Genomic DNA, 22,390 nt, shown 5'->3' on the forward strand with positions numbered 1-22,390 from the left:
ATGTGTAACTCTGTGTTGTATGTGTCGAATTGCTATGCTTTATCTTGGCCAGGTCGCAGTTGCAAATGACAACTTGTTCTCAACTAGCCTACCTGGTTAAATAAAGGTGAAATAAATAAATAAAATACATTTTAAAAATGGATTTTTTTCCAGTCGGAGCCTGTTTTTTTCCCCCAGTCGGCTATTCAGAGTTCCCAGTTGGTTTGAATGCAGCAAAACGTGCGCCACGTGATATGCGAGTCGCATCATTTTGACGTAATGCACACAAGCTAACAGCTGACGAACGCTACAAGTGGATCAGAAAACTGACAACTCACCTTGCCTGGCCAGTTTTAAAGATAACTCTTCAAGGTGGTCGACAAGATGCCGAAGTATTGTTCTGCACCGAACTGCAAGAATGATTCTGGAAACAACAATTCTGATAGGAAAAGCTTCTATAAGTAAGCATGGCTGTATTTGTAGTTAGATTAACTGTGCTATGCGAGCAGTAACGTTCGATATTAATGATTAAACTCGCCGATTTACGATAGAGTCAAGTGGCGACTAGTGTGGGTGGACGCGTTTAAAAATAAAAAAATAAAATAACGCAATTTTTTGTGACAATGTAAGTTTTAGAAGAAAAAAATATAGTTTTAAACTACTGATTTCAGCACCCAAAAACTAGCCCGAAATTACACATTGTCTTGTGTATTTTGGCTGCCGAAAACAATAGTTTTGGATACACGTAATTGTATCTGTCATTGGAACTGTAGTCGCCACTCGACTTCAGTTAAGTTTAGTTGGCTACTGTGAATGGCAAGGTGACGGTATCAAGCATTATCATTGTTGCAACCCCTATTACTAGCCTGTTCAACCTCTCTTTCGTATCGCCTGAGATCCCCAAAGATTGGAAAGCTTCCGGGAAATAACATTAAGTCATGTCTCAAAGGCTAAAAGGCTAATACTAGTTCATATTGATAGTTAGTTTCCCTAATAATGTATTTGACGTGTGGGCTCCCGAGTGGCGCAGCGGTCTAAGGCACTGCATCTCAGTGGCGTCACTACAGACACCCTTGTTCGAATCCACGCTGTATCACAACCGACCGTGATTGGGAGTCCCATTGGCCCAGCGTCGTCCGGGTTTGGCCAGTGTTGGCGTCATTGTAAATATATATATATATATATTTTTTTTTTAAATCCTAACCCCGGTCTCCACAGGAGACCATTTGCCTTTTGGTAGGCATCATTGTAAATAAGAATTTGTTCTTAAACTGACTTGCCTAGTTTAATAAAGGTGAAATAAAATTAGAACATTCTTATTTACAATTAATTTACTTGACTTGACTAGTTAAAAAAATAATAATAATAAAAAATAAATGTGTAAGCTGATCTACTGTGCCACACGGTCAATGTTTCGCAATGTGTCACAGTGGCATGAGCTGACTCAAGAAAGGTTGCTGTTGGAAAATTCTACTGTTCTCCTGCCCCTGTAGGTTTCCACTGCAGGATCCAGCTCGGTTAGAACAGTGGTTGAAAAACATGGGTCGTGAGGACTGGAGCCCTTCCAGACACCAGTACATCTGTCATGAACATTTTGCATCTTCCAGCTTCAAGCTGCGCTGGGGGATTCGCTACCTGGAGAATAATGCTGTGCCCACTGTCTTCCAGCTCACTGAGGTACACTGGATTCTGAAAGGATTCAGACCCCTTCACATTTTCCACATTTGGTTACGTTACAGCTGTATTCTAAAATGGATTCAATTGTTTTTTGCCACCCTCAAATCTACCCACAATACCCCATAATGACATCACAATACCCCATAATGACATCACAATACCCCATAATGACATCACAATACCCCATAATGACATCACAATACCCCATAATGACATCACAATACCCCATAATGACAAAGCAAAAAACATTTTTGTAATCTTATACAAAAATAAAACTGAAATATTATATTAACATAAGTATTCAGACCCTTTACTCAGTACTTTGTTGAAGCACTTTAGGCAGTGATTACAGCTTTGACTCTTCTTGGGTATGACACTACAAGCTACACCTGTATTTGGGGAGTTTCTCCCATTCTTCACTGCAGATCCTCTCAAGATCTGTCAGGTTGGATGGGGAGTGTTGCTACACAGCTGTTTTCAGGTCTCTCCAGAGATGTTAGATCGGGTTCAAGTCCGGGCTCTGGCTGGGCCACTCACGGACATTCAGAGCCTTGTCCCGAAGCCACTCCTGCATTGTCTTAGCTGTATATTTAGGGTTGTTGACCTGCTGAAAGGTAAACCTTCGCCTCAGTCTGAGGTCCTGAGTGCTTCGTCATTGTGGTTTTGTGTGTAGATTGAGGAAACATTTTCATTTAATACATTTTAGAATAAGGCTGTAATGTATCAAAATGTTGAGAAAGTGAAGAATACGCTGTATAGTAACTCTAACCCTAGGTGTTGTCTGTAAATGTGGCCATGTGTTAACCCGGATGAAGTCAACCTAAATGTAACTGGGTTGGTTTATGTTCCTTCAAGTTCTACATGAGTTTATTCGATTATTTTTATACTTTAATTTTTTTTTAAATTTAGTTTCAGAAGTTTTAAAACACTCTTCCTCTTCCCTTTGGTCAGAAACGTAAAGGTGAGGAACACAGTGAGAGTCAGAAATCCAAAAGGCTGCGACACGGCAGGAAACCACTGACCACCACCTCTTCTGACGTTGGGATGCCAGTTAGTGACTCCACCGACAGTGACAACACATTGACACTCTATGAGGTCACTGTTAACCCCTCGGCGACTGAGGAGGCACAGCTGCTGGAGGAGCGGGACGTGACTGGCCACACAGCGCCACTGTCGGTGTTGGAGGGGAGGAGCCACACAGTGGGCCTTCTGCACACAGCGCCACTGTCAGCGTTGGAGGGGAGGAGCCATGACGTGGCTGCGGGAGACTTCCCTGTTACGGTGTTCCAGACAGTAGAGGATCTGGGTGGGCTGGACGGGGAGGTGGTGGTGTCACAACAGCTGGAAGAGGTGGTGAGTGGGGTCACAGCGGCCATCTTGACTGAGGGTCATGACCTCGGAACGACGGAAGATGTCGGCAATTTTGTGTTGTCCCCGACGTCTCTGGTCATGCAGACCGTCTCTCCTGAGATGGAGGAGGAGCTGTCTGTCTCCCAGGACGACCACGGTGGTGGGGCTCAGATCATCGCCTACTTTGAGACGATTCCCAACATTCTGTCCAGCGGGGCGGCTCAGTTCAGCATCCCCCCAGACACTGTGCTGTCCTCTGCTCTCAGCCCCACACCCATCGTCTCCACACTGCCTATAGTGTCCAAGCACATGCCTCCCTCTCCTGCATCACTTATCCTCACGCTGGAGAGACTGGCGACAGAGGAGGGGGAGACTCCAGAGGAGGACGATATGGAACATCGGGGAAGCCAACTGGAGGAACACCGGTATAGAGAACCCTAACCCTCTACCCCTCTACCCCTTGACCCTCTACCCCTTGACCCTAAGAATGATGGTCTTGGGCCTGGTGCCTAACCCAAACCCCATGTTCAGACTCTTGCCTTAATGTTAGTGCCAGTATGTTATGCTAAGATACCGTGTCACCCCAACATTAATGTGATATCTGAGTGACTCAAATATTACAACAAAATCAATGGGATAAAAAAAATGTTAACATCCTGAGTAACCCAAACCACTAACGTCTCCTCTGTTAGCTACAATACCATCCTGAGTAACCCAAACCACTAACGTCTCCTCTGTTAGCTACAATACCATCCTGAGTAACCCAAACCACTAACGTCTCCTCTGTTAGCTACAATACCATCCTGAGTAACCCAAACCACTAACGTCTCCTCTGTTAGCTACAATACCATCCTGAGTAACCCAAACCACTAACGTCTCCTCTGTTAGCTACAATACCATCCTGAGTAACCCAAACCACTAACGTCTCCTCTGTTAGCTACAATTACCATCCTGAGTAACCCAAACCACTAACGTCTCCTCTGTTAGCTACAATACCATCCTGAGTAACCCTAACCACTGTCTCCTCTGTTAGCTACAATACCATCCTGAGTAACCCAAACCACTAATGTCTCCTGTTAGCTACAATACCATCCTGAGTAACCCTAACCACTGTCTCCTCTGTTAGCTACAATACCATCCTGAATAACCCAAACCACTAATGTCTCCTCTGTTAGCTACAATACCATCCTGAGTAACCCTAACCACTGTCTCCTCTGTTAGCTACAATAAGAACAGCCTGAGTAAGGAGCAGCTGGAAGCCATTGTGATCGAGCTTCAGAAGAAGGTAAAGGTATTGCAGCAGAGACACAGGAGACACCTGGATAAACTTGTGGGTCTGGAAAACACCGTCAACCAACTGAGACAGAACAACTTGTTGAATGAAGAGAGGGTACGTCTGCTGGAGAGGGTACGTCATACATGTCACAATACTTAATACATAGCGACAATACGGGACGATACACATAACGGGACGGGCCAGTACGGGACGATACACATAACGGGACGGGCCAGTACGGGACGATACACATAACGGGACGGGCCAGTACGGGACGATACACATAACGGGACGGGCCAGTACGGGACAATACACATAACGGGACGGGCCAGTACGGGACGATACACATAACGGGACGGGCCAGTACGGGACAATACACATAACGGGACGGGCCAGTACGGGACGATACACATAACGGGACGGGCCAGTACGGGACGATACACATAACGGGACGGGCCAGTACGGGACGATACACATAACGGGACGGGCCAGTACGGGACGATACACATAACGGGACGGGCCAGTACGGGACAATACACATAACGGGACGGGCCAGTACGGGACAATACACATAACGGGACGGGCCAGTACGGGACAATACACATAACGGGACGGGCCAGTACGGGACAATACACATAACGGGACGGGCCAGTACGGGACAATACACATAACGGGCCAGTACGGGACAATACACATAACGGGCCAGTACGGGACAATACACATAACGGGACGGGCCAGTACGGGACAATACACATAACGGGACGGGCCAGTACGGGACAATACACGTAACGGGACGGGCCAGTACGGGACAATACACATAACGGGCCAGTACGGGACAATACACATAACGGGACGGGCCAGTACGGGACAATACACATAACGGGCCAGTACGGGACGGGACAGGACAATACACATAACGGGACGGAATGATACAGGATGGGCCAGTACGGGACGGGACAATACACATAACGGGACGGAATGATACAGGACGGGCCAGTACGGGACGGGACAATACACATAACTGGACGGGACGATACAGGACCGGCCAGGACGGGACAATACACATAACGGGACGATACAGGACGGGACAATACAAGACATAACAATATGTAACAATACATCACAATATATACAGTGTATCGGGAAGCATTCAGACCACTTGACTTTTCCCACATTTTGTTACAGCCTTATTCTAAAATGGTTTAAATGAAATGTCGTCATCCAATCTACACACAATACCTAATACGTTGTTGCAGTGCTCCACCAAATCAGGCCTTTATGGTAGAGTGGCCCGTAAAAGGCACGACAGCCCACTTGGAGTTTGCCTAAAGGCACCTGACCATGAGCAACCAGATCTCTGGTCTGACAAAAACAAGATTGAACTCATTGGCCTGAATGCCAAGCGTGTTGCTTGGCATTCAGGCCAATGAATTCAATCTTGTTTTTGTCAGACCAGAGATCTGGTTTAGTCTGGTGAACTTGGCACCATCCCTATGGTGAAGCATGGTGGTGGCAGCATCATGCTGTGGGGATGTTTTTCAGCGGCAGGGACCGGGAGACTAGTCAGGATCGAGGCAAAGATGAACGGATCAAAGTACAGACAGATCCTTGATGAAAACCTGCTCCAGAGCACACAAGACCCGAGACTGGGGCGAAGGTTCACCTTCCAACAGGACAAAGATCCTAAGCACACAGCCAAGACAACGAAGGAGTGGCATAGGGAAAAGTCTTTGAATGTTTTTGATTGGCCCAGCCAGAGCCTGGACTTGAACCTGAATCAGCATCTCTGGAAAGACCTCAAAATAGCTGTGAAGCGACGCTCCCCATCCAACCTGACAGAGCTTGAGAGGATCTGCAGGGAAGAATGGGAGAAACTCCCCAAATACAGGTGTGCCAAGCTTGTAGCATCATACCCATGAAGACTCTAGGCTGAAATTGGTCCTCCTCCACCAAACTTTACAGTTGGCACTATGCATTCAGGCAGGAAGTGTACTCCTGATCTTAGGCTTGTGTGCGGCTGCTCAACCATGGAAACCGATTTTCATGAAGTTCCCGACGAACAGTTCTTGTGCTGACGTTGCTTCCAGAGGCAGTTTGGAACTCGGTAGGGAGTGTTGCAACCGAGGACAGACTATTTCTACGTGCTTCAGCACTCGACTGTCATGTTCTGTGACCTCGTGTGGCCTACCACTTCGCGGCTGAGCCGTTGTTGCTCCTAGATGTTTCCACTTCACAAAACCAGCCCTTACAGTTGACCGGGGGCAGCTCTAGCAGGGCAGAATTTAACTGACTTGTTGGAAAGATGGCATCCTATGACGGTGCCACGTTGAAAGTCACTGAGCTCTTCAGTAAGGGCCATTCTACTGCCAATGTTTGTCTATGGAGATTGCGTGACTGTTTGAATTTATATACGCCGGTGAGCAATGCGTTTGGCTGAAATAGCCAGAATCCAGTCATTTGAAGGCGTGTCCCCATACTTTTGGCCATGTAGTGTCCGTTGAGGCTCAGTTGATAGCGCATGTCTCTTGAAATGGCTGGGTTGTGGGTTCGTTTCCCTTGGGGGACACTACAACAAAATGTATGCATCCACTATTATAAGTCAATCTGGATAAGAGGGCTGCTGAAATCACTCAATGTAAAATAAATAAATACTACATGATAATGTTTTTATATATAAAATGTACAGGGCATTCAGAAAGTGTTCAGACCCTTGGACTTTACACATTGTGTTACATTACAGCTTTATTTTAAATTGAATTCAAAGTTTAACTCTTCAATCTACACACAATACCAAAACAGAACCAGGTTTAGAAAATGTTGCACATTTATAACACAAAGCACCATTTACATAAGTATTCCGACCCTTTACTCAGCGATTACAGCCTCGAGTCTTCTTGGTTATGACGCTACAAGCTTGGCACATCTGTTTTTGGTGGAGTTTCTCCCATATCTTCTCTGCAGATCCTCTCACTCTGTCAGGTTGGATGGGGAGTGTCGCTGCACAGCTATTTTCGGGTCTCTCCAGAGATGTTCGATTGGGTTCAAGTCCGGATGCTGGCTGGGCCACTCAAGGACATTCAGAGACTTGTCCCGAAGCCACTCCTGCGTCATCTTGGCGGTATGCTTAGGTTCGTTGTCTTGATGGAAGGTGACCCTTCGCCCCAGTCTGAGAACCTGCTCCAGAGCGCTCAGGACTTCAAGGATTGTGCTCTGTTTCTCATTCCCTCGATCCTGACTCGTCTCCCAGTCGCTATCGCTGAAAAACATCCCCACAGCATGATGCTTCCACCACCATGCTTCACGGTAGGGAAGATTCCAGGTTACCAAGATTCCAGGTTACCAGAGTATCTTGTTTCTCATGGTCAGAGTCTTTAGGTGCCTTTGGGAAAACTCCAAGCGGGCTGTCATGTGACTTTTACTGAGGAGTGGCTTCTGTCTGGTCACTCTACCATAAAGGCCTGATTTGATGGAGTGCTGTAGAGATGGTTGTTCTTCTATCATCACAGAGGAACTTGAGGTCTGTCATTAACAATCGGGTTCTTGGTCACGTTCCTGACCAATGCCCTTCTCCCGAGTGGCGCAGCGGTCTAAGGCACTGCGTCTCAGTGCTAAAGGTTTCACTACAGACCCTGGTTTGATTCCAGGCTGTATCACAACCAGCCCTGATTGGGAGTCCCGTAGGGCGGCACACAATTGGCCCGGGTTTGGCCGGGTTAGGAAGTCATTGTAAATAAGAATTTGTTCTTAACTGAGTTACCTAGATTAAATTAAATTATTCTCCGATTGCTCATTTTGGCCTGTCTTGGTGGTTCCAAACTGCTTCCATTTTTAAGAATGATGGAGGCCACTGTGTTCTTGGGTCCCTTCAATGCTGCAGACCATTTTTGCCACCCTTCTCCAGATCTATGCCTCGATACAATCTTGTCTAAGCATTCCTTCGACCTCATGGCTCGGGTTTTTCTCTGAAATGCACTGTCAACTGTGGGAGTTGATATAGACAGGTGAGTGCCTTTCCAAATCATGTCAAGGAAGGATGATCTATGGAAACAGGATGCACCTGAGCTCAATTTAGATTCTCATAGCAAAGGGTCTGAATACTTATGTAAATACTTTTGATACATTTGCAAAGATTTCTAAACCTGTTTTCGCTTTGTCATTATTGGGTATTGATTGTCGATTGAGAATGTTTTTTAAATAAGTTTTAGAATAAGGCTGTAATGTAACAAAATGTGAATGCACTGAATCTCGAGAGTCCAGCAGCATACCACCCTGCATCCCGCTGCTGGCCTCTGAAGCTAAGCAGGGTCTGTTCTGATAAAACCAGCTGCTGGCCTCAGAAGCTAAGCAGCATACCACCCTGCATCCCGCTGCTGGCCTCTGAAGCTAAGCAGCATACCACCCTGCATCCCGCTGCTGGCTTCTGAAGCTAAGCAGCATACCACCCTGCATCCCGCTGCTGGCCTCTGAAGCTAAGCAGCATACCACCCTGCATCCCCCTGCTGGCCTCTGAAGCTAAGCAGCATACCACCCTGCATCCCGCTGCTGGCCTCTGAAGCTAAGCAGCATACCACCCTGCATCCCGCTGCTGGCCTCTGAAGCTAAGCAGCATACCACCCTGCATCCCGCTGCTGGCCTCTGAAGCTAAGCAGGGTTGGTTCTGATAAAACCAGCTGCTGGCCTCAGAAGCTAAGCAGGGTTGGTTCTGATAAGGCCAGCTGCTGCTGGAAGTGGTGTCGGAGGGCCAGTAGGAGGCACTCTTTCCTCTGGTAAAAAAAATAAAAGAACCCAATGTCCCTGTGATTGAGGACATTGCCCTGAGGACATTGCTGTGATTATAATATGTGCAGGATTACATGATAAACAGTAAGAATACTGGTAGAACTAATGTTTTCAAACTGATGGCTGATTCTGCTTTATGATATCCCCCTCTCTCTGATAAAAAAAATAACATTCTCCAAACATTTGTCAAACTGTACGTGAACGTATTTGTTCTTTCCCAGGTGTGTATCCAGACCAGTGCTGCTGTATCGGAGGCAGGAGAGACCGTGGCTATCATCTATGAACAGGACAACACAGCGTACCTCTATGACGGATCGGGATAAACAGCGTACCTCTATGACGGATCGGGATAAACGGCGTACCTCTATGACGGATCGGGATAAACGGCGTACCTCTAGGACGGATCGGGATAAACAGCGTACCTCTATGCCTTGCCTAGTATAAAGATCGAGAAAGGTTAGGGTCCAGAACAGAGATGAGATGGGGTCAGGTACCAGAACAGACACGGGATGGGGTCAGGGTCCAGAACAGACAGACACAGGACGGGGTTAGGGTCCAGAACAGAGATGAGATAGGGTCAGGTACCAGAACATATACAGGATGGGGTCAGGGTCCAGAACATATATACGGGGTTAGGGTCCAGAACATATACAGGATGGGGTCAGGGTCCAGAACAGACAGACACAGGACGGGTTCCAGAACAGAGATTGGGTCAGGTACCAGAACAGACAGACAGACACGGGACGGGGTCAGGGTCCAGAACATATATACGGGACGGGGTCAGGGTCCAGAACATATATACGGGACGGGGTCAGGGTCCAGAACATATATACGGGACAGGGTCAGGGTCCAGAACATATATACGGGACGGGGTCAGGGTCCAGAACATACAGCCACGGGACGGGGTCAGGGTCCAGAACATACAGCCACAGGACGGGGTCAGGGTCCAGAACAGACAGACACGGGACGGGGTCAGGGTCCAGAACAGACAGACACGGGACGGTGTCAGGTACCAGAATAGACAGACACGGGACGGGGTCAGGGTCCAGAACAGACAGGCGAGATAGGTAGTTGTTACCTTGCTAAAGTGATGAGGAATCTAGCTGATATGAACCCTGCACTTTATGTGATGTGAAAATCAGAAACTTGATTGTCTATTCTTGGAATATCAGAAGATGGAGACTGATCTGTTTGCATGAACGTGTCTGCTTTATTATTTATTAGTGTCTTAGGTCATATTATAAACTTGGTGGTTCCAGCCCTGAATGCTGAAAGCTGTGGTTTATCAGACTGTATACCACGGCTATGGGCTGTGTCCAGGCACTCTGTGTTGTGTTGTGCGTAAGAACAGCCCTTAGCCGTGGTATATTGGCCATATACCACACCCCCTCAGGCCTTAACACTTATTATAAAACTGTGTGGTTTGAGCCCTGAGTGCTGATTGGCATAACAGACTATACCACTGTATGACAAAAAAAATCAGTTTTACTGCTCTAATTACGTTGGTAACCAGTTCATAATAGCAATAAGGCACCTTGGGTGGGTTTGTGGTATATGGTCAATATACCACGGCTAAGGGCTGTGTCCAGGCATTCTGCGTTGCATCGTGCTAAAGAACAGCCCTTAGCTGTGGTACATTGACCATATACCACACCCCCTCAGGCCTTATTGATGAATTATTTTACTAGTGTGTGTCAGTTATTACATTTTGGAGAGACATTAGTCAGTCTGTAGGTGAAGTGACATCACTGGAGTTAGTTTTGCTGGGACAGTGGAAATGTACTAAAAATGGTATTCTGTTTTGTTTAATCTTATAATTTTATCCCCTGCTGTAAATGTAATTTTCTTTCAGAATGTCAGTTTGATGTTGAAAAATTTGCTCCGTCAGCTTGTTGTTTGTGTGTTAAAGTATTGACAATACAATATTGATTTGCACTGACTTTTTCCCTCCATTACTTGTAATTTATTGATAACATTTTAACAGTCAGTTATTTCATTATGATAATCCTGTTTACATTGCTTCCGGAAATGTATTGGCGAGATTAGACGTTCTCAAACCAATCGTCATTGTCACGGGAGGACCAATCACAGGAGAGAGTCACGGGTAGGTTCTTGCGCAGCGGCAGTTCACAATCAGAGAAGACGGTTTATATTTGAATCTGTGTCCCGCGCTTCAACGCGACGACGTTGAAGTAAAAAAAAAATAAAGAAAAGAGTCAGGTTTCATCGCTCTTGACTTGCCGTACTTTTCCGAAGTGTTTCTAAACCAGAGGAAGCAAGAAGGAATATTATATATAATACAAAAATATATAATATATTATAAAATATATATTTTTTTAAATCAGAATTTTAAAAATGGTTTTTACGTATTTGTAATAATATCTGTGAATATTACCGTCAGACAAGCCTGAAGTTTATTTAACATTGGCAACCACCCCAAACATATTTTTTGTTGGTTGCTGTGCGGATGAGGATCTAAAAGTGGCTAGCAATTTAGGCTAATGTTAGTCACGAACGGGATCATCATTTTGAGATTTATCAGCCAGTGAAGTAGCAAGCGTCTTGGCTAAATCTTGAATAATTTCTGTCACTATGGCGGAGGGAGCGGGGATAAATTCATTTACCTCCAGGGTTACAAAAAGATTTAGCAATGTGAATGCTGCTCCTGCACCCGCAAACATGCGACGGAAAAGTCGACAACAAAGTCAAAGGCGGACTACACACAACCGGGTATGTTTATTATCATGTCTTCTAGGTAGCTGAATGGGCTAGCTAACTTCTGTTCTGTAACATTAGTGCCTCTTGAAGGCTAGATTTTTTCGTTTGGTCTTGGCTGGCTTCTTCACATGCCAAACATGTAGCTAACTTAGTCAGATGGTTGTTGTCAACTAGTTGGAGTTAGCGAAGACACTATCGTTTAACATTAACGTTAGCTAGTAACTGTAAAGAAGCAGCCCATATGTTAAGTTAATACTATATAGGGCCGCGAATTATTAGACTTTTTCAAACAATTGGATTGGACACTTTTTATTGGGAACTATTCGGCGATTCAGCAGGTCTTTCCGAGTTGGAAGGTGGTAGATGGTTCAACCCTTTCCATCAGAACCGTCTACCGATTACGGATACTACCTTCCAACTCGGGAAACCGTGATGCTAAAAACCTGTAACCTGAAAAAGTCGTTAACCGAATACCAATCTATTTGACCTGGAAACCCGATGCTGAATTACATTTTAATTCTACGTCCGGTAGAAATTGGCGTTTGAATCAGGAAGGTTTTCTCTCACGACCTCTACAAGCCAGAAAGTTGAATAAATGTCATATTTTAAAATACTTTACCGGTTGTCGGTTCTGGTTGGTCGTTTTTGTCGGTAGGAATTTGAGACAATATATCCACATTAATGTAGAATTACATCAACTTTTCAGAACTGATAGTGCCTCCTGATTTCTGTCACCTGAAGCATACACACAATATAAAATATATGCATGAGACATATGCATACTGGATGGTACTTTTATATGCAGTGATGTAGCTAGTCCATTATTAGAGTGGGATTGTATTGTGCATCATGTCAGTGAGTGTTGCCTATTTGTGTGCCAGGTGGTTCTGGAGCGGGTCCTGGGCATCACCACCTCTAACGGCAGTGGGCTGGCCTGTGACCCCAACACTGGCCTGGTGGCCTACCCAGCTGGGTAAGACTAGCTGCAATTGCAAAATTCAAGTGGTGGCAATTCAAAGAGTTGGTCTAATGGTGCTCTCTGATGTCATCGGCCTCCTCCTTGTTTGTGGGAACATAATGTCATCGCCCCCCTCACACACACACACACTTGTGCCATGTCAGAGGACTCCGGGACCACCTATTGAGATGTTTCATTTGTTAAGTAAATCAGGTGATAAATAAGGTTCTAGGGGGGCTGGAGTGGGTCTTGTTACTACTACCTGTTACTAACTAACACTTCAAAGAAGATATCTGTTGAATAGGCTACATTATGTAAATACTAAAGTTACAGTAGCTAGTCATCTTTATGCAGTTTGTTTTGTATTCCAGGTGTGTTGTTGTAATCCTGCACCCAAAGAAAAACAAACAGACCCACATCCTCAACACTTCAAGGTGAGATATTTACTTGGGTTTTATTGTTCTCTCTCTCTTCTAGGGTGAAGTCATATTTAGTCATGTCCTGATAAGTATACATTAGATGTGTGCACTACACAGGGCTTGGACAAATGTGCAACTACTCCAATCCATCACATTGATCGAGTCATCTGTACTCAAGAGGGGATTGCCCAGTCTCGTCATGGTGACTCCAGACAGACTTGGTAGACAGAGACTGTGTAGTACGTTATGGGGCTGGGCGATATGGCCAGAATATCATATCACAATATTTTTCTAATTTCTTTTTTTTTTTTTAATGTTTCTGAATATTAAAAGTTATACAGTATGTTTTTATATAACTTGCTTGTGATTGACTGTAGAATGGCAACACATTAATTATATTCTTATGGTTGTATTCTCAACCAAACTTGAATAAAACTGACAGTGAAGTAGTCCAATTCGTAGAACTTGTCATTTCATTTAGCACTATTCATTATTAGAGTGGGCTTGGGTGCGGCAGGTAGCCTAGTGGTTAGAGCATCGGACCAGTAACTGAAAGTTGCTAGATCAAATCCCCGAGCCGACAAGGTAGAAATCTGTCGTTCTGCCCTTGAACAAGGCAGTTAACCCACTTCCTAGGCCGTCATTGAAAAGAAGAACTTGTTCTTATTAACTGACTTGCCTACTTTAATAAAAAATAAAAAAGCATTGTTATAGATGGTCTTGTAAAAACCAATACCGATATGTGGATCCATACGGGTCTACATGTTGTTGGACTGTACAGTGTAGTTACATGACACTGTTACCCATCCACAGCCTAGAACATGCTGCTTTCTGTTGTTGATGTTATGTAACTACGGCGTATGTGGAGTGGCAGTAATGAAGTTAAAATGTCACATTTTATAACTTTCACTGTTCTCTAGGAGGTCATAAAACGGTTAAAGTACGAAGCTCACATGCACATGTCAAGGGAAACTCCCAGAGTTAAAATGTCTGAAACTTTAAACTGAGTTTAAAATCCCTTTCAGATTGCTGCTGAGTAAAATGTTCTCCCTAATGTAAATGTGAGCCCAGCCTCAGCCCTCTCCTCTGCCTCAGCCCTCTGCTCTCTCATTAATTCGCTTGTCTGTTTGTGTTTCCCAGAAAAACCTTCACTGCCTTGGCCTTCTCTCAGGATGGAAAGTATTTGGTCACTGGTGAGGTAAGTGTTTGGAAATGTTCCGGAAGAAGAAAAAGATGTTGGTTGGTGTGTATATGCACTTTGCTGTATTTGTATAATAGTCAGTGAGACGGTGGACTAACGTGTGTGTGTACTAGTTGGTTGATGGTTATATAAAAGCTGTTGTGCTGCTAGAGACCAGGTCATGCTGTAAATTCTACTTGTTGTCACAGTAAGTGATATACGAGCCTCCTGTCTTGCCCTCAGTGGTCTATGGTTGGCTGCTCTCCAGCTGACTGTACTGTTGCCGTGGTGATAGGGAGTGTATCCTACAGTTGTTTTACTTTCTGTTATGACCAGCGGGCTTCTTCCACGGGTTCTTAAAGGAACCCTGTCGATATCTGGGACGGTTCTTAAGGGAACCCTGTCGATATCTGGGACGGTTCTTAAGGGAACCCTGTCGATATCTGGGACGGTTCTTAAGGGAACCCTGTCGATATCTGGGACGGTTCTTAAGGGAACCCTGTCGATATCTGGGACGGTTCTTAAGGGAACCCTGTCGATATCTGGGACGGTTCTTAACATTTGTGTTCTAAAATATTTAGTGATGTCCTACACCGTTTTAGTGTAATTTCATGTCTATTGACTGTTTAGTGGTGAGCTAAACCGGAGACTGCTTCTCTGTGACATTTTCCAGTAGGATCCCTGTGATGGATGACCAGTCGTTGTCAGCACTCTACATAACCTATCTGGTTTTCTGATCATATTGGAACTCCCTGCTATACAATGCATTCAGAAAGTATTCAGACCCCTTGGCTTTTTCCACATAAAATCTTCATCTACCCACAATACCCTATAATGACAGTGAAACAATTAAAAAAAAAAAATATTTGAATGTATGAAAAATAAAAACCAGATACCTTATTTACATAAGTATTCAGACTCTTTGCTATGAGACTTGAAATTGAGCTCAGGTGCATCCTGTTTCCATTGATCATCCTTGAGATGTTTCTACAACTTGATTGGAGTCCACCTGTGGTAAATTCAATTGATTGGACATGATTTGGAAAGGCACACACCTGTCTATATAAGGTCCCACAGTTGGGGAAGGGTACCAAAACACTTCTGCAGTATTGAAGGTCCAAGAACACAGTGGCCTACATTATTCTTTTTATTTCTTAGAATTTATTAATGTAATGTTTTTTGTTGTTACTTAGACAAGTCAGTTAATTAAGAACAAATTCTTATTTACAATGACAGCCTACCCCAGTCAAACCCAAACCCGGGTGACGCTGGGCCAAATGTGCGCTGTCCTATGGGACTCCAAATCACTGCCGGTTGTGAAACAGCCTGGAATCGAACCAGGGTCAGTAGTAACGCCTGACAACACTGTGCCACTCGGGAGCCTTTTTTAAAAGAAGTTTGGAACCACCAAGACTCTTCCTAGAGCTGGCCGCCTGGCCAAAACTGAGCAATCGGGTGAGAAGGGCCTTGGTCTGGGAGGTGACCAAGAAACCTGATGATCACTCTGACAGAGCTCCGGAGTTCCTCTGTGGTTATGGGAGAACCTTCCCGAAGTACAACCATCTTTCCAATCAGACCTTTATGGTAGAGTGGCCAGATGGAAGCCACTCTTCAGTAAAAGGCACATGACAGCCCGCTTGGAGTTTGCCCAAAGGCACCATGAGAAACACGTTTCTGTGATGAAACCAAGATTGAACTCTTTGGCCTGAATACCAAGCATCACGTCTGGAGGGAACCTGGCATCATCCCTATGGTGAAGCGTGGTGGCAGCATCATACTGTGGGGATGTTTTTCAGAGGCAGGGACTGGGAGACTAGTCAGGGTTGAGGGAAAGATGAACGGAGCAAAGTACAGAGAGATCCTTGATGAAACCCTTACTCAAAGCTCAAACTCCCATGATTCTATTCAGAAAAACCACTCACCATCACTGACCAAGCTGAGAATAACTATTTTCATGCCACTTCGATACCGTAGTGACTTTTTCGTAGCAGGTTAGGAGAACTAACGCTGCAGGTTAGGATAGTTAACTTAGCAGGTTAGGAGAACTAACGCTGCAGGTTAGGAGAATTTTTATTAAATAATTAAGGTTCGGGTAAGCGAAAAATGCTCTCCTAAACAGCTATGACAATCCACTTTGTGTCGAAGTGCTTTTAAAAGAGTGTGTACCGACTGAAGTTGAAGTTCTGGAACGGCCGTTGTGCCTTTTCCAAATAGCCTGTATTTTTGTATTGAATAACTTGTAAACGTCTTCCTTTATCTTGGTTTTCTTGGTTCCAATAGGCCTCCAGTGTTGGATAGTTGCTTGGACAGTCAAATCATATCCAAGTTTATTTGTCATGTGCGCCGAATACAACAGTGAAATTCTTACTTAGAGCCTCTAACCAATAGTGCAAAAAAGGTATGAGGTGAACAATAGATAAGTAAAGAAATAAAACAACAGTAAAAAGACAGGCCTTATACAGTAGAGGGGCTATATACAGTAGAGGGGCTATATACAGTAGAGGGGCTATATACAGTAGAGGGGCTATATACAGTAGAGGGGCTATATACAGTAGAGGGGCTATATACAGTAGAGGGGCTATATACAGTAGAGGGGCTATATACAGTAGAGGGGCTATATACAGTAGAGGGGCTATATACAGTAGAGGGGCTATATACAGTAGAGGGGCTATATACAGTAGAGGGGCTATATACAGTAGAGGGGCTATATACAGGAGAGGGGCTATATACAGGAGAGGGGCTATATACAGGAGAGAGGCTATATACAGGAGAGAGGCTATATACAGGAGAGAGGCTATATACAGGAGAGAGGCTATATACAGGAGAGAGGCTATATACAGGAGAGAGGCTATATACAGGAGAGAGGCTATATACAGGAGAGAGGCTATATACAGGAGAGAGGCTATATACAGGAGAGAGGCTATATACAGGAGAGAGGCTATATACAGGAGAGAGGCTATATACAGGAGAGGGGCTATATACAGGAGAGGGGCTATATACAGGAGAGGGGCTATATACAGGAGAGGGGCTACATACAGGAGAGGGGCTACATACAGGAGAGGGGCTACATACAGGAGAGGGGCTACATACAGGAGAGGGGCTACATACAGGAGAGGGGCTACATACAGGAGAGGGGCTACATACAGGAGAGGGGCTACATACAGGAGAGGGGCTACATACAGGAGAGGGGCTACATACAGGAGAGGGGCTACATACAGACACCTGTTAGTCAGGCTGATTGAGGTAGTATGTACAGTAGAGAGGCTATATATAGGAGAGAGGCTACATACAGACACCTGTTAGTCAGGCTGATTGAGGTAGTATGTACAGTAGAGGCTATATACAGTAGAGAGGCTATATACAGGAGAGAGGCTATATACAGGAGAGAGGCTATATACAGGAGAGAGGCTATATACAGGAGAGAGGCTATATACAGGAGAGAGGCTATATACAGGAGAGAGGCTATATACAGGAGAGAGGCTATATACAGGAGAGAGGCTATATACAGGAGAGAGGCTATATACAGGAGAGAGGCTATATACAGGAGAGAGGCTATATACAGGAGAGGGGCTATATACAGGAGAGGGGCTATATACAGGAGAGGGGCTATATACAGTAGAGGGGCTATATACAGTAGAGGGGCTATATACAGTAGAGGGGCTATATACAGTAGAGGGGCTATATACAGTAGAGGGGCTATATACAGTAGAGGGGCTATATACAGTAGAGGGGCTATATACAGTAGAGGGGCTATATACAGTAGAGGGGCTATATACAGGAGAGGGGCTATATACAGGAGAGGGGCTATATACAGGAGAGGGGCTATATACAGGAGAGGGGCTACATACAGGAGAGGGGCTACATACAGGAGAGGGGCTACATACAGGAGAGGGGCTACATACAGGAGAGGGGCTACATACAGGGGCTATATACAGTAGAGGGGCTATATACAGTAGAGGGGCTATATACAGTAGAGGGGCTATATACAGTAGAGGGGCTATATACAGGAGAGGGGCTATATACAGGAGAGGGGCTATATACAGGAGAGGGGCTATATACAGGAGAGGGGCTATATACAGGAGAGGGGCTATATACAGGAGAGGGGCTATATACAGGAGAGGGGCTATATACAGGAGAGGGGCTACATACAGGAGAGGGGCTACATACAGGAGAGGGGCTACATACCAGGAGAGGGGCTACATACAGGAGAGGGGCTACATACAGGAGAGGCTACATACAGACACCTGTTAGTCAGGCTGATTGAGGTAGTATGTACAGGAGAGGGGCTATATACAGGAGAGGCTACATACAGACACCTGTTAGTCAGGCTGATTGAGGTAGTATGTACAGTAGAGAGGCTATATATAGGAGAGAGGCTACATACAGACACCTGTTAGTCAGGCTGATTGAGGTAGTATGTACAGTAGAGAGGCTATATACAGTAGAGAGGCTATATACAGTAGAGAGGCTATATACAATAGAGAGGCTACATACAGACACCTGTTAGTCAGGCTGATTGAGGTAGTATATACAGTAGAGAGGCTATATACAATAGAGAGGCTACATACAGACACCTGTTAGTCAGGCTGATTGAGGTAGTATATACAGTAGAGAGGCTATATACAGTAGAGAGGCTATATACAATAGAGAGGCTACATACAGACACCTGTTAGTCAGGCTGATTGAGGTAGTATATACAGTAGAGAGGCTATATACAATAGAGAGGCTACATACAGACACCTGTTAGTCAGGCTGATTGAGGTAGTATATACAGTAGAGAGGCTACATACAGACACCTGTTAGTCAGGCTGATTGAGGTAGTATGTACAGTAGAGAGGCTATATACAGTAGAGAGGCTATATACAGACACCTGTTAGTCAGGCTGATTGAGGTAGTATGTACAGTAGAGAGGCTATATACAGTAGAGAGGCTATATACAGGAGAGAGGCTATATACAGGAGAGGGGCTATATACAGGAGAGGGGCTATATACAGGAGAGGGGCTACATACAGGAGAGGGGCTACATACAGGAGAGGGGCTACATACAGGAGAGGGGCTACATACAGGAGAGGGGCTACATACAGGAGAGGGGCTACATACAGGAGAGGGCTAAGGAGGGGCTACATACAGGAGAGGGGCTACATACAGACACCTGTTAGTCAGGCTGATTGAGGTAGTATATACAGTAGAGAGGCTATATACAATAGAGAGGCTACATACAGACACCTGTTAGTCAGGCTGATTGAGGTAGTATATACAGTAGAGAGGCTATATACAGTAGAGAGGCTATATACAATAGAGAGGCTACATACAGACACCTGTTAGTCAGGCTGATTGAGGTAGTATATACAGTAGAGAGGCTATATACAATAGAGAGGCTACATACAGACACCTGTTAGTCAGGCTGATTGAGGTAGTATATACAGTAGAGAGGCTACATACAGACACCTGTTAGTCAGGCTGATTGAGGTAGTATGTACAGTAGAGAGGCTATATACAGTAGAGAGGCTATATACAGACACCTGTTAGTCAGGCTGATTGAGGTAGTATGTACAGTAGAGAGGCTATATACAGTAGAGAGGCTATATACAGGAGAGAGGCTATATACAGGAGAGGGGCTATATACAGGAGAGGGGCTATATACAGGAGAGGGGCTATATACAGGAGAGGGGCTATATACAGGAGAGGGGCTACATACAGGAGAGGGGCTACATACAGGAGAGGGGCTACATACAGGAGAGGGGCTACATACAGGAGAGGGGCTACATACAGGAGAGGGGCTACATACAGGAGAGGGGCTACATACAGGAGAGGGGCTACATACAGGAGAGGGGCTACATACAGGAGAGGGGCTACATACAGACACCTGTTAGTCAGGCTGATTGAGGTAGTATGTACAGTAGAGAGGCTATATATAGGAGAGAGGCTACATACAGACACCTGTTAGTCAGGCTGATTGAGGTAGTATGTACAGTAGAGAGGCTATATACAGTAGAGAGGCTATATACAGGAGAGAGGCTATATACAGGAGAGAGGCTATATACAGGAGAGAGGCTATATACAGGAGAGAGGCTATATACAGGAGAGAGGCTATATACAGGAGAGAGGCTATATACAGGAGAGAGGCTATATACAGGAGAGAGGCTATATACAGGAGAGAGGCTATATACAGGAGAGAGGCTATATACAGGAGAGGGGCTATATACAGTAGAGGGGCTATATACAGTAGAGGGGCTATATACAGTAGAGGGGCTATATACAGTAGAGGGGCTATATACAGTAGAGGGGCTATATACAGTAGAGGGGCTATATACAGTAGAGGGGCTATATACAGTAGAGGGGCTATATACAGTAGAGGGGCTATATACAGTAGAGGGGCTATATACAGTAGAGGGGCTATATACAGTAGAGGGGCTATATACAGGAGAGGGGCTATATACAGGAGAGGGGCTATATACAGGAGAGGGGCTATATACAGGAGAGGGGCTATATACAGGAGAGGGGCTATATACAGGAGAGGGGCTACATACAGGAGAGGGGCTACATACAGGAGAGGGGCTACATACAGGAGAGGGGCTACATACAGGAGAGGGGCTATATACAGGAGAGGCTACATACAGACACCTGTTAGTCAGGCTGATTGAGGTAGTATGTACAGGAGAGGGGCTATATACAGGAGAGGCTACATACAGACACCTGTTAGTCAGGCTGATTGAGGTAGTATGTACAGTAGAGAGGCTATATATAGGAGAGAGGCTACATACAGACACCTGTTAGTCAGGCTGATTGAGGTAGTATGTACAGTAGAGAGGCTATATACAGTAGAGAGGCTATATACAGTAGAGAGGCTATATACAATAGAGAGGCTACATACAGACACCTGTTAGTCAGGCTGATTGAGGTAGTATATACAGTAGAGAGGCTATATACAATAGAGAGGCTACATACAGACACCTGTTAGTCAGGCTGATTGAGGTAGTATATACAGTAGAGAGGCTATATACAGTAGAGAGGCTATATACAATAGAGAGGCTACATACAGACACCTGTTAGTCAGGCTGATTGAGGTAGTATATACAGTAGAGAGGCTATATACAATAGAGAGGCTACATACAGACACCTGTTAGTCAGGCTGATTGAGGTAGTATATACAGTAGAGAGGCTACATACAGACACCTGTTAGTCAGGCTGATTGAGGTAGTATGTACAGTAGAGAGGCTATATACAGTAGAGAGGCTATATACAGACACCTGTTAGTCAGGCTGATTGAGGTAGTATGTACAGTAGAGAGGCTATATACAGTAGAGAGGCTACATACAGACACCTGTTAGTCAGGCTGATTGAGGTAGTATGTACAGTAGAGAGGCTATATACAGTAGAGAGGCTACATACAGACACCTGTTAGTCAGGCTGATTGAGGTAGTATATACAGTAGAGAGGCTATATACAGTAGAGAGGCTATATACAGACACCTGTTAGTCAGGCTGATTGAGGTAGTATATACAGTAGAGAGGCTATATACAGTAGAGAGGCTATATACAGTAGAGAGGCTATATACAGTAGAGAGGCTATATACAGTAGCGAGGCTACATACAGACACCTGTTAGTCAGGCTGATTGAGGTAGTATGTACATGTAGAGAGGCTATATACAGTAGAGAGGCTACATACAGACACCTGTTAGTCAGGCTGATTGAGGTAGTATATACAGTAGAGAGGCTATATACAGTAGAGAGGCTATATACAGTAGAGAGGCTACATACAGACACCTGTTAGTCAGGCTGATTGAGGTAGTATGTACATGTAGATATGTTTAAAGTGACTGTTCATTATATATGCATATAGGGTAGCAGTATTGTAAAAGTGGAGTTGGTGGATGGGACACGGTTAGCCAATGTGCGGGAGCACTGGTTGGTCGGCCCAATTGAGGTAGTATGTACATGAATGTGTAGTTAGTGACTGCATATATGATAAACAGAGTAGCAGCAGTGTAAAAAGAGGGGTTGTGGGGATAGGGGGCTGAATTTGTTATATCAGTGGAAACACTTTATTTTCA

General features: G+C 44.9%; 2 protein-coding genes across 8 annotated transcripts in view; both read left to right on the forward strand.

The window, feature by feature from the left end:
* Positions 1-251: 251 nt before the first annotated feature.
* LOC109883326 (THAP domain-containing protein 5) lies at positions 252-11,001 on the forward strand. Of its 4 annotated transcripts, none has more exons than XR_004203917.1 (6): positions 252-440; positions 1,473-1,656; positions 2,608-3,431; positions 4,228-4,396; positions 9,283-10,600; positions 10,689-11,001. XR_004203917.1 is itself a non-coding variant. In XM_031795356.1 (5 exons), the coding sequence occupies exons 1-5, from the start codon at positions 364-366 to the stop codon at positions 9,382-9,384; spliced, it is 1,356 nt and encodes a 451-aa protein (XP_031651216.1). In that variant the 5' UTR covers positions 252-363; the 3' UTR covers positions 9,385-11,001. The 4 variants fall into 4 exon arrangements, 2 of the variants coding, with proteins under 2 accessions (XP_031651216.1, XP_031651215.1); XR_004203916.1 differs by having other exon boundaries at positions 253-440; positions 4,228-4,414; XM_031795356.1 differs by having other exon boundaries at positions 9,283-11,001.
* A 243-nt stretch (positions 11,002-11,244) lies between these two features.
* wdr62 (WD repeat domain 62) overlaps positions 11,245-22,390 on the forward strand; it is a 68,648-nt gene continuing 57,502 nt past the window's right edge. For all 4 annotated transcript variants that reach the window (XM_031795351.1, XM_031795353.1, XM_031795352.1 and 1 more), the window contains exons 1-4: positions 11,245-11,791; positions 12,661-12,752; positions 13,109-13,171; positions 14,297-14,354. In XM_031795351.1, coding sequence (XP_031651211.1) covers positions 11,654-11,791; positions 12,661-12,752; positions 13,109-13,171; positions 14,297-14,354 — 351 coding nt within the window. In that variant the 5' untranslated portion in view covers positions 11,245-11,653. The remainder of the gene's footprint in view (positions 11,792-12,660; positions 12,753-13,108; positions 13,172-14,296; positions 14,355-22,390) is intronic.

This window comes from Oncorhynchus kisutch, linkage group LG18, assembly GCF_002021735.2.
Source record: "Oncorhynchus kisutch isolate 150728-3 linkage group LG18, Okis_V2, whole genome shotgun sequence".
In the NCBI taxonomy this organism is placed as follows: Eukaryota; Metazoa; Chordata; class Actinopteri; order Salmoniformes; family Salmonidae; genus Oncorhynchus; species Oncorhynchus kisutch.